This window comes from Parasteatoda tepidariorum, chromosome 4 (assembly GCF_982258835.1).
Source record: "Parasteatoda tepidariorum strain Cologne lab strain chromosome 4, Ptep-v5.0, whole genome shotgun sequence".
NCBI classification, from domain to species: Eukaryota; Metazoa; Arthropoda; class Arachnida; order Araneae; family Theridiidae; genus Parasteatoda; species Parasteatoda tepidariorum.
In genome coordinates, this window is record NC_141758.1 from 16,715,635 (window position 1) to 16,733,186 (window position 17,552).

General features: G+C 26.7%; 1 protein-coding gene across 2 annotated transcripts in view; it reads right to left on the bottom strand.

The window, feature by feature from the left end:
- The window catches only part of LOC107453177 (uncharacterized), a 78,961-nt gene extending 62,130 nt beyond the window's left edge, over nt 1-16,831 (bottom strand). Inside the window, exon 1 of one of the 2 annotated variants that reach the window (XM_016069885.4) lies at nt 16,142-16,831. In XM_016069885.4, coding sequence (XP_015925371.3) covers nt 16,142-16,497 — 356 coding nt within the window. In that variant the 5' untranslated portion in view covers nt 16,498-16,831. The remainder of the gene's footprint in view (nt 1-16,141) is intronic. The other variant, XM_087160719.1, reaches the window with a different exon arrangement.
- Between the last annotated feature and the right edge of the window lie 721 nt (nt 16,832-17,552).

A 17,552-nucleotide genomic window follows, 5' to 3' on the forward strand; every position in this document is an offset into this window, starting at 1 on the left:
TCTAGAACTCAATTTAATGGTTCGAAGGGGTGACCTCAAATATGCTAATTATAATAATATGTAATATATAATATAGCAATATATAATTATAAATTAGTAATATATAAGCAATAATTATAGTAATATATAATAATATGCTAATAAGTGCAGACGATATTTTGAGTTACGAAATCAGACACAGAAACGTACTTTCATTGAATAAACATGTTTTTTTTTGTTGTTGATGGATTATGATTTCTGACTTTTGAAATATAGGGAGTAACCGTAATCTGGCTAATACGGTCTTAATAGTTTGGTCAGGAGGACGGTCAAAAGTTTGGAACAAAAAGTTTGGTTAATTTTACTTTTTGAGTATTTCACCATATCTCGAAATCTTTAAAACGAATTGAAATTTTTTTTCTTCACTCAATTATAAATTTCTTTTTGCCATGCAAAAGATAAGTCCTACCTCAATCACATGAACTTGAAGGAAATTAAGAAAATTCGCTAAAGCAAGTTTTAAACAATTCCATAAAAATAATAACTGTACTGACTCGTATTTACATCAGAAACATTTATTTCAAACACTGTCGATTGCCTTAGCCTCTTTTAATGTCACTTGTACACCTCAATCATTACACACTTAAACATTATTGTTCACAGTAGCTACTTTCTCATAAATGTCACTTAGTTTTAGATTCATTAAATTTGTAAGTTGCTTTAATATTTTATGATCCAATATCCGCTACGATACACACAACTTGCATGCCTACTTATTTAGGAATGATTAACCCCTTGGGGACGGGTGATTCAGAAAAGCATTCGTACAAATTCAGAATCAAGTTGCAATTAAATAAAAAACGGTAACTTAAATGTAGCCGTTACTAATTTGACAGACTTACTTTGCTTTTATTTTAATTATTGTTAGTTTAATCATATATATAATCAATGTTAATTCAAGGTATAACTAAATAGTTTTAATTTGAACAAAGTAATGGTGAATTAAATAAATCAAAAAATTATAACTCCGCCCACAAATAAACTGCTAAAGAAATACTTTGATTACCAGTTTTATCTTCTTACCCTTATTGATACAGTTTTTTGCTGTCACATATTTGTGACAGTCGGCGCGAAAGGGTTAATAGAGGCAATTCAATATTTTTTTTCTTATTTGGATTCGAAGAAATATTTTTAAGACGTGAAATTCTAAGTAGCATTTTAAGTTCTTCGGAAATCAGGACAAAAAAAATTGAACAGAAATATTTTGTAAAAGCAAATTTTGTGAATCAAAATTTCCAAGAAATGCTTTCGGCAAAGAGAGACTTTCTTCTATCAACTACATAGTTCTATTTAATGTGTATAAGCTGCAAGTATAAAATAAGCTAAAAATATAGAGAAAACATGAAAAAAATATAATTAAGATTTATGAAAAGAGAAGAAAAAACATTATAAAAAATATTTCAAAAAAGATTTAAGAATTTTTCATTAGAAAGCACCCTTTTTTGCTGATATAATCGTGTGAGCTGATAATGAGATTATATCTTTTTAGTACATACCTTTTTTCCTCCGTTTTGATTTTTATTTATTTTTTAAAAAAAATTCTTTTGAATATTTCACGAAATATTTTATTTTTATAATGTTTCTTCTTTTATCTTCATAAATCTTTATTATTTTTTTTCTTCATGTTTTTTCGATATTTTAACTTTTTTGAAATACGAACAAATGTCGAAGATTTTTAAATTGGCCATCTCTCCTCTATGGCTATCCAACCTGGATCTTCAAGATTTGAACCTACCAGTTTCCTTTTTAAATCTGAAATAATATAAAATAATTTGTAACCAGGTAATGCACGCATTGTGATTTTTCACGAGGAAAAATTTAAACCAGACAACAACCAATTATTAAAGTGGTTGTTATCAAATCTTGAAAATAAGTCATGTTCATTTAAATTGGTTTTAAGCTCCACTGTCCCGTTAATCAGAAAATTAGTTTCGTTGTAGGTATGCAAGCACACGAAGATTATACAAATAAAGTGGTAGTATAATTAATTAGTTATGATTCTATTGAATATTTTTGTACACATTAATGTTCCATTATTAGAAGTGATCTACGGATGAAAAACACCTATGTGAAAAAGAGAGGGAGAACATAGTTACTCATAACAACATTATAAATACATATTTTTAATGTAGCACTTCAGTTTTGAAAAGAAAGAAAAGCACTATGCTGTGATTGACGATACAATGTAAACTTATGTTCTTGTTATTTTTATATCATGAGTTATTAGCAGATTACATAATATATTATTTATGTTATTAATTTGAGGCAATAATTTTTTTCTACGACTGTAAATCTTAATAATATGGCACTTGGCACAAATGTGTATATATATATATATATATATATATATATATATATATATATATATATATATATATATATATATATATATATATATATATATATATATATATATATATATATATATATATATATATATATATATATATATGTATGTGTATATATATATATATATATATATATATATATATATATATATATATATATATATATATATATATATATATATATATATATATATATATATATATATATATATATATATATATTATGAAGTAGTAATATTAAACTTAAAATGCGTGTCCTATACACATGGTCTTAAAGATTTTAAAAAAAATGGATTTAGGAAAAAAGAATACAACTGAACAAGCAAATTTATCAACATTAAAAACAAAGAATACATTTTAAACTATTTGATGAATGTAATATATAAAAGAATAAACAAATCCATAAATCTTGTTTTCATAATAACATGAATGATTATTGTAAGAAGGTGATTCTGTTAAGCACGACTGAATTATTTTAAATTGCTTGTGAAATTCATCTTAAATAAGATTTTCCTGATTGATATTCACAACGAATTCTGAATCATGTGTAACCTTTAATCTTAATATTCAAAACAGGGTTTTGTGTAATGTTTTTCACCGGTTGATTATGCTTTGTTAAACCGGTTAGGCGTAAATTGTCGAAATGTTAAGTAGTTAAGCTTCTGTTTCACACTCAAACTCAACTAATCTTTTTGTCACTCGGCTAACTTTTACTAACATAATTTTCAAAAAAAAAAAAAAAAATGACACTTCAAAAGTTCAGTGTGCAGTCTTTTGAAGTTAAAAATTAGGAGATATTTCTTTTACATGACAATTTTTTAAACTTTTGAATATAAAATGAATATCTCATTATAAAACAATTAAAAATTTAAAAACTTTTTTTTTACTATTGCGGTGGCATACATGTATAAAAACAACCGTTTACTTAATTTACATTTACTATAACACAGCGTCTGAAAGGTTTATAATACAGTGGAGCATCGTTTATACGACGATCACTTATACGACGTTTTAGTGTGGTCCCAAATCATTCCTATTCATTTTAATGTAAAAATATATCGTTTATACGACGCACGGAATCGGTTATACGTCGGTTTTTAGATTTTGTTCACGTTTACTTAATTTTTTATTTTTTCTTGTGTATTTTAAAAAAGGGCGGAATTTGCCAACATGAGTGATACAGAAAAGGGTGCCAACAAGTATGCTTGGATGACGACCGTAATTTTTACTAGAAGACTGAAAAAACTTGACAATGTTATGAAGAGGGAAAAAATAAAAATTTTGCTATTCATCGACCAATGTCCAGCGCACCCATCGATACTAATTATTTTGGAAAATGCAAAAGCTCTCTTTTTTCCTGCAAATTGTACAAGTGCGCTTCAGCCATTAGATTTGACCGTGATTAGAATCTAAAATTTCATCATAGAAAGCAGTAAGTTCAACTCGCTATTCAAAGCATTGCATTGTAGAGACTAATAGCAAGAAAATATAATTAAAAGTAACATACATTCAAATTGCTCACTGCAATTTTTCTTCTTTGGTTATTTGTTTGTTTTGCTTTGTCTAATTTAGAAATTTATGCAAATCAACACGTTAAACATTAAAATTAACTGAAAACAGAGTTTTCAGTTTTAGAAGTAAAAATCGATTATACGACGTTATCGTTTATACGACGTTTTTCGGTGGTCCCTTCGGCGTCGTATAAACGATGCTCCACTATAAACTTGAATCAGAATGCCTGTTAGAAAAAAACAGACATTGTTCAAAAAGCGTGTTATAGAAACCGAAAATGGCACAAAATGAGAATTTCCTTTAAGCAAGGTACGTAATTTTTAAGCTTAGGTTGCTCTTTAAAATGCTTGTTAAATAAAGATAACGATATTCATTAAAAAGTTATTAAATCTTCATTAAAACAAATAGCGGAAAAAACGATTAGCATCGGAAAGATTACGAATCGAAATCTGTGTTTCAGAATGCGAGTTTGAAAAAAATGGACATAGCTCAAAAAGAGCGTTAAAGAAACTGGAAAAAGTACAAAACGCGCAATACTATTGATAAGCAAAGAAAACTAATTTATAGAACTTATGTTACTGTTCAAAATGTCTGTTAAATTTATTCAAACTGATATCAAATCTTCATCAAAAAAATGTTGAACTTTTTAGGAGGCAAATCATTTTTTTCAATTTTTGACTAACATTAAAATATCTTTTCTTAATATTTTAAGAAAAAATTAATTGAAGCTCATGTTCTTATTATGTTAATGGCCTCTAAACTTCGATTTAACCAGCATTGCTATGTTTTTTCTTTATTAATAAACTCTATTAAATTATAATCTATCGCCTTTGACAATTATTCCTTGGTTTTAAAATCACTCTTTTATCATTATTTTTAATCAAAATGTTATTTATCAAAATGTATTATGAACACAGGGTTCGAACTACGATATGGAAACATTTCTGTTCTAACTCTACTTAAATCATCCCTCTTTTGGCATCTACTGAAACCATCTTTTTTTTCTCTGGAAAATTTTTCATGGGGAAATTGTTGGCATAATTTTAATGCTCATGCTCCTAGCTATTTTAATTTATAACCGTATTTGAACAGCGAACCCAATTTTTTGGGTTTACGACTACTTATGTTCAACTCCGTAGCCTTGTAATTTTGAACAGAAACCAGAAGACAAGGGAACTCCTGGATCAGGTATTGGGAGAAACTTGCCATCGTGGAGGACTTTTTGATGGAACCAATCCGCATTTGTGCTACATGGAGAGGAATACCACGAAAACCTTTCACGGTTAGCTTGGCGGTAAGGGGACTTAACCCCCTGATCCGTCTACCACTGAAGATATTTCACGCCAGCACTGTTGTCGTTGCAAGCCGAATGCGGAATTCGTATCGACTGGGATTCTGACCCGGTTCACCTCATTTAAAGGCGAACGCTATACCCCCTGAACAACCATCACGGCTCATGTTCATAGCTTTTAGAAATGACACAATTTTTACCAATTCAAAGTATGCAACGACTAAAAAGAAGAAATTTAAAGCATCTTTTCTTTCTAATGGCACAATAATTTTAAAAGCAATTTTATTTAAATATCGCTATTCTGTAACTTGATTTCACAATTGCCGGTATTAGAAGTAAAAATAAGTTACTGCTTTCCGTTCCTCATTTTGGTTGATCTGAATTTTGCATGACATAAATTCTGAAAACATTTAAGCATGATCTTTTAAACGAAAACAACGCTTTTTGCCTCATAAAATGTTCCAAAAGTATTAACACTTAAAAGAAAGATTGTTTGTTTCCAAATGCTTCCATATTTTCGCCCAACCCTTGTAAGCTTAATATAGTTATTACAATAAATATTTATTAAGATAACAATTTTTGTTAATCTCACATTTATATTAATACTGTAAAAAATAATTAAAATGTTTTAATATCTTCATGAACTGAGAGATTTTTTATAACATTTCGTACAAGAAATGTATAATTGAAATACAATGTATTTAAATATAGTCTATTTTTGACGTTATGAGTTGTATTCAAACAATTTAATATTATTAGAGAATATAAATAATATAAATGCAATGTATTAAAAATCTAGTAATTGTATAATTTTATGTAGGTTAATAGTACTAATAATAAAAAAATAAGTAATAAAATTAAATAAAAAGATATGGATTATAAAATTTGCATGGTAATCATTTTTTGTTTGAGTATGTAAGTTTTAGGAAATAAAAAAATAAATAAAAAAAAGTATATAAAAAATCATTCCTGATACATTTCAGCATTTGAGTAAGATTGGTCTTCAGTTATGAATGAATTACAGTGTCACCCTTATGTTTGTTCTTTATGTTTTTATTTTCCCACAAGTAGAAGTCACGTTTTTTTTTATATTTAAATTGCCTTCGTATAACTAAACATACGTTAAAATGCAAAAGTTAAAATACAAAAAAAAAAAAAAAAAACTGTAAGAAAAGTTACAAAACGTTTCTAAACGACGAATATAACGAATCAACTTATATAATGAATCAAATGTAAAAGCAAATGTAAAAATCGTCAATAATTAATGTTATCAAAACATTTTCTAATCATTCTTTTTGATTAATAATGCTAAAATCTGTCTAAAATGCTTTTGTATGAACATGAATTAAAAACTCTTTTTACGCATTACGTACAATAAATGATGCATTTAAATTTATTATAAATTTAATTAGATTGACTATTTTAAATTTCTATAAGGTTGTCTATTATAAATCTAATTAGGTTGCATATTATAAATCAAATTAGGTTCATCAATTAGGTTGTATAAGTTAGATAAACCCAATTTAATATCATTCGAGAGAATAAATGATATTAATATTACATTCTTGTCAAAATTCAGCAATTGTATTAACTTCAACATATATAATTTTGCAAAGACAGTCTCAGTATTAACCCATTTATGTTCAGGCAGTAAAAGCTGTTTATTTATAATATTTATAATAAAGTGCTTCCTGAAAAAGTGATATTACATATGTGTTTATATCAAATGGATATTTCTTTCAGTTACCTACCGATTTAACTTTAAAAACAATAATGCGCTTTACTTCAGATCCAATAATTACGTAGCATAATGTATTAGATATATTTTGGTATAACTAATATTCTATCTATGGAAGCTTATTGTGGTATGAGCTAGCATAATATACTAATAATAAACGTTTTTATTATTATTATATATTGCTACCTTGTTTCTGCAAAATTAACCCTAGCAAGTTATATTAGGTTGTCTAATATAAATTTAGTTAAGTTGTTTAAATAGGTTGTCTATTATAATTTTCGGTAGTCTATTTTAAGCTTCTATTATTTTGTTTATGATTAATTTAATTAGGTTTTTATGATTAATTTAATTAGGTTTACTACTATTGTTAGGCTGCTTATTTTAAATTACTATTATTTTGCACTTTACAAATTTAATTAGATTGTTGATTACAAATTTTGGTTGTCTATTTTAAATTTCTATTGGATTGACTATAATAAATTTTATTATGCTGATTCGTTAGGTTTTCTATTTTAGATCTCTATTTAAAAACGTTATTCAGGAGTTACATCAACGCAAGTATAGAGAAAATAAGTGATATTAATAATATATTTTTGTAAGAAATTCAGCAATTGTATTCACTTGAATATAATTTTACAAAAACTATCTGAGTATTAATCCATTTATGTCTAGGCAGAAAAAGTGGTCTATTTATGAAAAACTGCTTCCGGAAAAAGTAGTAGTCATACCTGCCAACTTTTAATTCCTTCCATTATCATTTTTCCCTGTGGTATTAAAATGGAATTAAAACTTCAATTTTAAGCAAACAAATACGTTGCATTTGAAAAATCTTATGTTGACAACCATGATAGTACCGCATATTAATATATGTGCTTCATTTTTGAAAGAATAGTGGTGATCAAAATCATTTAAAAATTAATTTTATAAAAGAAAAATAGTATATATTTACTACCACTTTAAATATGAAAGTAAAATCTTCCGGAAAATCCGGAAGAGTTGGCAGGTATGAGTAGTACATATTTTTTTTTATACAAATGGATATTTTTTTCTGTTATCTACCACTTTAACTTTAAAAAAAATGTGCCTTACTTCAGATCCAATTAAAAACGTTTTTATTATTAACATGTTATGGTAAAGAGGCAGCCTAATATACTAGGTATATTCCGATATACCTAATACAGAGATGCCAACTGCTCCGGACACGCCAAAATAATTAAAAAACTGGTAAACAACTACAATGTAAATTTTGAAAATATTTTACTATTTTTGCTTGCTTTTTAAAAGGTATAGCGTAACATAGTATTATAAAGTGGTGAATTATATAGACCTACGAATTATTTATAAATAGTGGTGGATAAAAATCTACTAAATTAAATTTATTAAACCAAGAATCACAATTAATGAACTACCACTTTAAAATATATATTTGCTGTCCGGAGCAAGTTGGCATCTCTGCTAATATATTATCTATGAAAGTTTGTTATGGTATGTGGTAGTATAATATATTAATAATAAACCTTTATTTTATGAATATATAATGTTACCTTGTTTTTGCAGAACCCCAATGTAATTCTAAGTTCTTTTAATAAAGCTGAAACACCAACGGGTGAAGGAAATCGAGTATTATATCTTATTAAACGGAGTAAATATTGTAAAATCTGATGCTCATACCTAAAGTCCAATAAGTTCTATAAATGTTTCTAAAACATTTCATTTTCTAAGAAATGTAACATAATTAATGTATGATTTCAAAAACTGTTTTTGTAACACAGTTTCAGAAATATAGCATATAGAAGTAAATTATATAGAGACTTTCAAAAGAATGATATAGAAACGATATTTTAGAAATTTATTTATTTATTTATTTTTTTTTTGCATTTTATAATTTGTAACATATGCAACCTACCAACCTACAGCATTTTGTGAAATTTTTCCACTTCTAGTAAAATTATATTTTAAGGATTAATATTTGATTCAGTTAATTTAAGAAAACTGCTTTTGTTGACCACTATATACAAATAATTGAAACATAAATATACAAATTTGCTTATTCCTGAAACTTTTAGTTGTTCCTGAAACTTTTAGATTTATTTATTTATTTATTTATTTTTTTTTTGCATTTTATAATTTGTAACATATGCAACCTACCAACCTACAGCATTTTGTGAAAAATTTTCCACTTCTAGTAAAATTATATTTTAAGGATTAATATTTGATTCAGTTAATTTAAGAAAACTGCTTTTGTTGACCACTATATACAAATAATTGAAACATAAATATACAAATTTGCTTATTCCTGAAACTTTTAGTTGTTCCTGAAACTTTTAGATTTATTTATTTATTTTTTTTTTGCATTTTATAATTTGTAACATATGCAACCTACCAACCTACAGCATTTTGTGAAAAATTTTCCACTTCTAGTAAAATTATATTTTAAGGATTAATATTTGATTCAGTTAATTTAAGAAAACTGCTTTTGTTGACCACTATATACAAATAATTGAAACATAAATATACAAATTTGCTTATTCCTGAAACTTTTAGTTGTTACTTAATACTCTACTATTTCTAATGTGTTAAATCTTCCGAATTTTCCCGAATTTACTTTTATATTTAATACGTTACGTTATTTTTTATTTTAATACCTACGTATTTTATATGTTTCAGAATGCTTTGAGATACCATTACATTTAATAATTACCATTACATTAAATAATTTAAACATACATGAAACATATTCATGAAACATACACATTAAGCATACAAGAAGTTATCGATTGCTAGTTATCTCTTTTTTTCTGATTCTAAAGAGGCAAAAAAATTTAAACACTTAAGTAAAAAAAAAAAAAAAAACTAAGGAAAATAATTGTGGTTATCAAAATATAAACATGCAAAATACAACTAGCTATTTCATCTTTATGTTTTTAAAAAAATTAAAGTGTCAAAAATAAGCATTATTATTTTTTTTTTTTAACTTATCCTGCCGATTCGAAAAGTTACATGTTTGCTAAATGTGTAAAAATAAATATACAGCGTTCTTTTAATTAGTATTTCATTACCCCCACTAGGCAAAAAAAATTTTTTTTTTCAAATCGTAAAAATGGTTGATATGCCACTTTATAAAATGTCAAACAAAACTCGGAAAAGTTGGTATACTTGAATAAGTACTCGAAGCATAAAATTAATTTTATGTATTACAGTTTTTGGCACGGTTACAAAAATTTTTTTCAAATATTTCTGAAATAAGTTTAACTCTGTATACTTAATTTAAGAAAATACTTTTTATTAATATTTTTATATATCTGTTTAAATTCTTTTCATATCTGTTTAAATTCTTTTCAGAACAATCTTACTAAAACTATTAATGCTACCAATCGAAAAAAAAATTCTGAAATTTCAGCGTAATTGAAGAGTATGCTATTGTACTATTTGTTTCCTGAAAAGTAAATTGGAAATATAATCGATATCTCTATTTTACTTTGTTGTTACCAATATTAATAAATGTTGAAATTCAAAAACAACGTCTCATGAGACAAGAGATACGCTGCGCCCAAAAGAATAAACAATAGTGAGCTCTTATTTGAAATTGTAATTGTGAACAGTTAACTTTATTAATTATTGTTTAATATTAAAGGTGGTAGTAAAAATATTTCAGTTTCTTATTAATATTTTTATAGATTTTTAGGGATGTTAATGGCTTTCCTTTTTACAAGAGTTTTAATAAATAGGTAACGAATTAAATAGTAAAGCTTAAAGTATAAGAATAATTGCGCCTGCTCTTTGAAAGATACCATCACAATATTAGTGGAATAAAGTTGCTTTTTAAATTATGATTTTTTTAAATTATGAATCAATTTTAAATTATGAATTCAGAATTTTCTTTGAATTCGTAGTGATGGAAAGATTACTTAAAAGGAATGCTGCAAAAGAATAAAAATGGAAAATACTACAATAAAAATAACTAAAGTTTCATTGTCACTAGAAAATATTTTCCTACAAAGCGGAACAAGTTGCCATCTCTGAATGATTTTGCCCAAATTTAACTACAGATTTTTAAACTAATTAGAAACAATAATACTTGAGGAAAGTACTAAAAAATATTCAGCTTCCATTGTTCATAAATCAGTTTATTAAATAATTTAAATCCATTTTATTAACTCACAGACAATTACTGTGAGAAATTTTTTTTTTTTTTTTCATTATCTTACTGATTCTAAATTTTTTTTTTTAACTTTTTATCTTCCAGTATATCTTAAATAGTAATGGTGATAGTAAAAATAATTTTCTTTTGAACATTTATTTTGAAGATCTAAGATGTTCGTATTCAACGTTATACAGAGATGAAAACTATTCAGGATTCGATGAAATATTTCAAAAAACGGTAGAGAGCTACCAACTAAAATTTGCAAATTTTCGGTTAAACTGTATTTTTTGGAATTTCATACATTTGTAGATTTGTTGGCCCATAAACCTTTGTCAAATAGAAGGACAACACTTACATACTTCCAGGGTAACAACGGGATTCGAACCGGCTACCTCCACGCTTTGCGCAACGTTTGGCTGGCGATATTGATCGATCAGAGAGAGCCTACTAAACAGTTAATGCTTCAATGTAATAGTATTTAGCGGGGTACACTCCTTACGGCACTTGCAATTTCAGCAAAAATATTTTCCAATACACAACGTAATTATGAAATCAGGAAATATATATTAAACAGTTAAAAAGCGGATGAATTTAGATAAAACTAATTTTGATAAATTGCTTTTTTGGCAGAACAAAGCTAATTGTTTCAAAGGATGGATTTAATACTAATTAAATAATTTATTGAGAGTGAATTTTAAAATTGCCGATTTTACTACTAAACTAAATGATTTATTAATGTTTTGTCTGAATGAATTTCCATTGAATCAAGTTACTGTACAAACCTATGACAAAAGAAAAAGCGAAGAAACTGAACAGCTTGTTTTGAAAATGACTATATTAAAGTTCAGTATGTCATCTTTCTGATTTAAATTTAATTAACTCAAATTTTCACAATTAGGAAGCTTGAGGTTCTAAGAAATTAAACTCTTCAATAAGAAAATGATAAAATCAAAGTTGAGTATGTCATCCTTCTATCTTCAAGGCTGAATTTCAATTACATCAATTATCTACAAATAGATATCAGTAAGACAAAAGAGAAGCTGAACATCTTATATTAACAGTTCAGGCTGATATATTTCTTAATTAATTTTAATTAAATCGATTCTCCTCTAATAGAAAACTTGAGAAATGGAGAAGAAAATAAACACCTCAGTTTGAAAATTATTATATGAAAGTTTTAGACATCAGTTTTCTGTATGAATTTAAATTAAATCATTTTTTTTTTTAAACATATACTCGGAAAACAAGGAAGAAACAGTATATTTTTGATTGAAAAATCTCAAATGTCATCTTTATTTATGAACTTCAATTGAATCAATTCTCAAGAAGTGAATGACTTTGGATACTTAGAAGAAACTGAATACTTCAATGAGAAAATTATAAAAATCAAAGGACAGTATACCTTCTTTCCGGCTGAATTTTAACTAAATCGGTTTTCTTCAAAAATATATGAAAAAGTGGGCATCTTCGTTTAAAAATTAATTAAAGTGCTGGTTGTGTGAATTTGGAAAACAAAGTCAATTGGCATTTAATATTTGATTTATATCAAACATAATTAATAATTGATTAATATTTTATTTAATTAAAATTCTGTGCGAACTTGAATTAAATCGATTCACTTAAAATATATTACTTTAGAAACAGATAAGAGACAGAACATTAAAGGAGAAAATGATTATATGAAGGATATCATCTTCCTGCGTGAATTTCAATTAAATCAAATTTCTAAAAAAAAAAAAAAAAATACTAGGAAACAAAGGAGAAATTAAACATCTTTGTTTGAAATTGATCACATGTCCCCTTTATTAAAGAACTTCAATTAAATCAATTCTCTATAAATTAATGACTTGAGATGCTTAGAAAAAAGTGGGCAATTTAATAAGAAAAGGACAAAGTCAAAGCTCAGTATATTATTATTATTTTTTTTGTTGTTACTTAATTTCAATCAAATCAGTTTTCTACAAAAAAAGATATTAAGAAAACAAAGATGAAACTGAACACCTTTGCTTGATTCAATTTAATCAGTTTTCTTCAAATAGATATTGAGAAAACAAAGGAAAAACTGAGCATCTTTGTTTAATTGAATTGAATCAGTTTTCTTCAATTAGATATTAAAAAAACAAAGGAGAAACTGGACAAATTTGTTTGATTCAATTGGATCAGTTTTCTTCGATTAGAGAAACTGAACAACTTTGTTTAAAAATAGTTATAAAGTTCAGGCTGTTATCTTTGAGTGCATTTCAATCAAATCAATTTTCAGCGAATAGATACTAGGAAGTAACGAAACGAAATATTTTGGGTTTAAAATGATAGCATTTTTCTTTAGTAAATTTCAATTAAATCGAATCTCCAGAAATAAAGAACTTTGAAAACAAAGAAGAAGCCGAACACCAATGTTTGAAAATGATTACATTAAAGTTTAGTTTGCCTTCTTTATGAATGAATTTACATTAAATAAATTCTATAAAAATAGAAAACTTAGGAATCGAAAGAAAAACTAAACAACTTGGGCAAAAGTGATAACATTAAATCAAGTCTTCACAAATAAATAACTTAGGAAACAAAAAAGTAACTGAACACCTCATTTTAAAATGATTCAGTTAAATGAAATGAACAGTTCAGTATATCATCTTTTCTAATGAGTTTTAATTAAAGTAATTTTCTACGCATAGATGCTGTAAAAAGAAAGGAGAAACTGAACACCTTTGTTTTAAAATGATTATATTAAAATTCAGAATGTCATCTTTCTAAATAAATTTAAATTAAGTTAATTCTCCAAAAATTGACAACTTGGGACACAGAAAAGAAACTGATCTCTCCAGTATTAAAATGATTTCATTCAATTGGATTTTAAAGGATCGATTCAAATGGTGCAGCATATCAAATTTCCTGATAAATTTCAATTAATTTAATTTTCTTTTTTCAATTAATTTATTTAATTTTCAATCAATTTAATTTTCTTCAAGTAATTTATTTTTTTAATTTAATTTTAAATTTCAATTAATTAAATTTTTTTTAAAATTTTCTGACAGATACTAGGAAAACTAAGGAGAAACTGAACACCTTTGTTCGAAAAAATTATCATAAATCTCATACATCAGCTTTTCAATAATCTTTAGAGGATTATTAAAGCTTTAAAATATATATTTGGGGAAGCTTATAACACGAACATCAAACGATTATTTATTTCCTCACTGCCTTCTTTTATCGATTGAATAAATTAGAGATTCAGGTAGTAGAGATAACAAATGAGATAGCAATGATGAGATAAGAGGATATCCATTTTTATGAATAGATATTCAGGTCAATAAAGGAGGAATTCACACATCTGTTTGAAATCGATCATTTTAATACGTAGATTATATTTAAAAAAAAAACTATTAAAATCCTTAAAAAATCTACATTTACAACATATGAGCATTAATCTGAGCATAAAACTAAGACTTATTCGCTTATGGTCTACTTAGATAATACGGATAGATATTTAGCTATACAAATGACAAACTTGACAAATTTATGTGTTCGAAAACATTTAGTTTAAAATTCCGTATATTATGATTTTTGACTTGCTAAAATGATTAAAGAACTTTATGAGTTAATAATTGAAACGTATTTGCAATTTGCAGAAGTATTAAAAAATATGTTATTAGACATTATATATTTCCATATAGTAATCCTCTATGATATCAATTTTTAAAAGTAGATATTTAGGTATAAAAAAAAAAGAGAAAATTTCTACGTCTTCATTAGAGAATGGCTATTTAATAATTCTGCATATCAGGTAAACATAAACAACTCACACGAACATGCGTTGTTTACACATTTCTTATCTTAATATTGTGATTCCTTAAAGATATAAATTTTAAATTACATATCCAGGTGACAAAAACTCAACGTCTGTATTTAATTTTTCTTTTTATCTTCATTATTTATATATTTAAAAAATGAATAACAGAGATTAAAAAGCTGTCTTTAACAAGCATAAACAACTTACACGAACATGCGTTGTTTACACATTGTTTATATTGATATAGTGATTCCTTTAAGGTATCAATTTTTAAAAGTAGATATTCAGGTAAAGCAAAACTCAACTGCTGTATTTAATTATTCTGCTTATCCTATTTTTTAACGTATTAAAAAGCTGTCTTTAACAAGCATAAACAACTTACACGAACATGCGTTGTTTACTCATTGTTTATTTTGATATAGGGATTTCTTTAAGGTATCAATTTTTAAAAGTAGATATTTAGGTCAACTATGAAGAAACTAATCGCATTTATTTTAAAATGAAGATTTTAAAGTTTTGTAATGACAATTTTTCCAGCATGCAAAAACGACAGAAAAGCAAAATAGCTGTGTTTGACACTGTTGTAAGCAATTGTACATAAAATGGCAATGTTTTGATTTTGCAAAAATATTATTTATGAATTTTTTTTAACAAATAGATATTATTTTAAATTGATATAAAAACTTAAAATAATTAGCAATTTTTTGAAATGCTTGTTTTAAAATGTTTTCTATTTTTGAAATGATTTAAAACTTATAATGTAAATTCAAAAAATTATATTTAGCATTTGACTTCGGGTATTAATGATTTCTTATCGTATTCATGTTATTTATATTTACATTTTATTATGAGTTCATGTACTAAAGTATTTTGTTAGATTAAAGCTCCTTGACTGGTTTTTATAAATGAAGGTTTTATTGGAAGACCATAGTCAAATAAATAAAAATTTTCAATCCAATGAAAGTGATAGTCCCTCGTTTTAGCTAACACTTCCCGGGTTATATGTAATGCCACACATTTTAAATCTTTACTGGCTCTGAAACTCTTCAAAAACGAATAAATTTTTTTTATAAATTTGAAGAATACAAAAATGCGACAGGACACAATGTCTCGTCATACCTTTGAAATAAATATCCAGCAATACAATGAATAATTGTACTACTAATTATGTTAAAAGCAATATACAAGAGCAATTTAATATTGTTATATTTGATGAGTTATATTTAATGAATTACATTTAAAGTTATTTGACAATTTTAATTAAATTAAAATATGAACTTACCTTCCAGATTTTGTAATCACCATTTCTGTCCCCAGTTGATGAAACTGATCCCAGAGGTCTTTTGATTCCAAAGTTACTTTCGGATCATCTTTCACACCATCATCTTCAGGGGGCTCCATGGGGGGTCTCAAAGCAGGGCGTAAATGATGGGGCGCCAACACATCCTCAGCTGTGAGCGGTGGCTTCGGAAAAAGATGCGACGGTGGCAATGAGTGGAAAGCTGCCGCCGGTAGGTAGTGATGGGGCGGCGTTAGGATTGAGTTCATACTAAAATCACTGTGCCGGGGCGGCCCGGGTAAGGGCGGCAGCAGAAAGGGGTGGTACGCCATCCCCAATTCTGAAGGTTCGAATCTCATCGGGGGAGTGTAAATTAGTAAAACTTTTTTTTTTAATCGTCTGCTGTCACAGCATGCGAGTTGGTTCGTTTCTGCGCTAAACGGGCGCGAAGACCGATTGCACGCCGAAAAACCTGTCGAACACTCGAGAATAAAATACAAAAAACTAAAAAAGAATTTCTTTCTTTTTTTTTGTTCGTTTCAAAAACCTCGAATATTTTTTTTTTTATTAAGTTAGTTTTTCTTCTTGTGTTTTGTTTTTTTTATATTTTATTTTTTGCTGAAGAGTATCACTTTTTCTGAGCTTCGCAGCCGAACGGGGTGGTCTCGTCTACAATCGCGGTTGCTTCTGATTGGTTGAATTGCTTTCTCGCTCCATTCGTACCCAAGCATCAGCGACAGCGCCACCTATAGGGTGTCAGCATTCAACCCTCCTTATAAGCACGAATTGTGAAGATAAACGAGAAGGAGGGGGGAATCAACAATAAGAAAGTTGAAGGGGGGTGGGGAGACAAAAAAGCATATAATTCGTGAGGGTAGGGGGGTTCTTGTGCTTTCTTATTCGTCTGGTTTGGGTTTGCTTGTAATTTTTATTTTTATGAACAAATTTATTTATTTATACTTTATTTGAGACGGAATCATTAACGTTACTTTTTTTCTAAGCTAATAAAGAGTGATGGAGTTAGTTTTTATTTCTCGCTTCGCTTGGTAAAAGTAAAAAGGGTAAACTAGTTATTTAAAAATTGCGAAAATGGTTACAAAATTTATAAGAAAAATAGTACAATAATATTCCTAACTTACAATATAAAAATTTTATCTTAAACTACACAATCAAGGTAAAAAAAAAAAAAAAAAAAAAAAATAATAGTAATAAATACATAAATAAATAAAATAAAATAAAATAAATATAAAAATAAATAAATAAAAAATTTAAAAAGTAAGTACAGTATAATCTTGATAATTCGTGTTTCGGTTGTTCATATTTCCTAAAAATCCAAGCTAGAGAAAAAAGTTAGCGTTGCTCCCTCACAGCACTTGCAAAGATTACTACGATTGATTTTAAGACAATTACTACG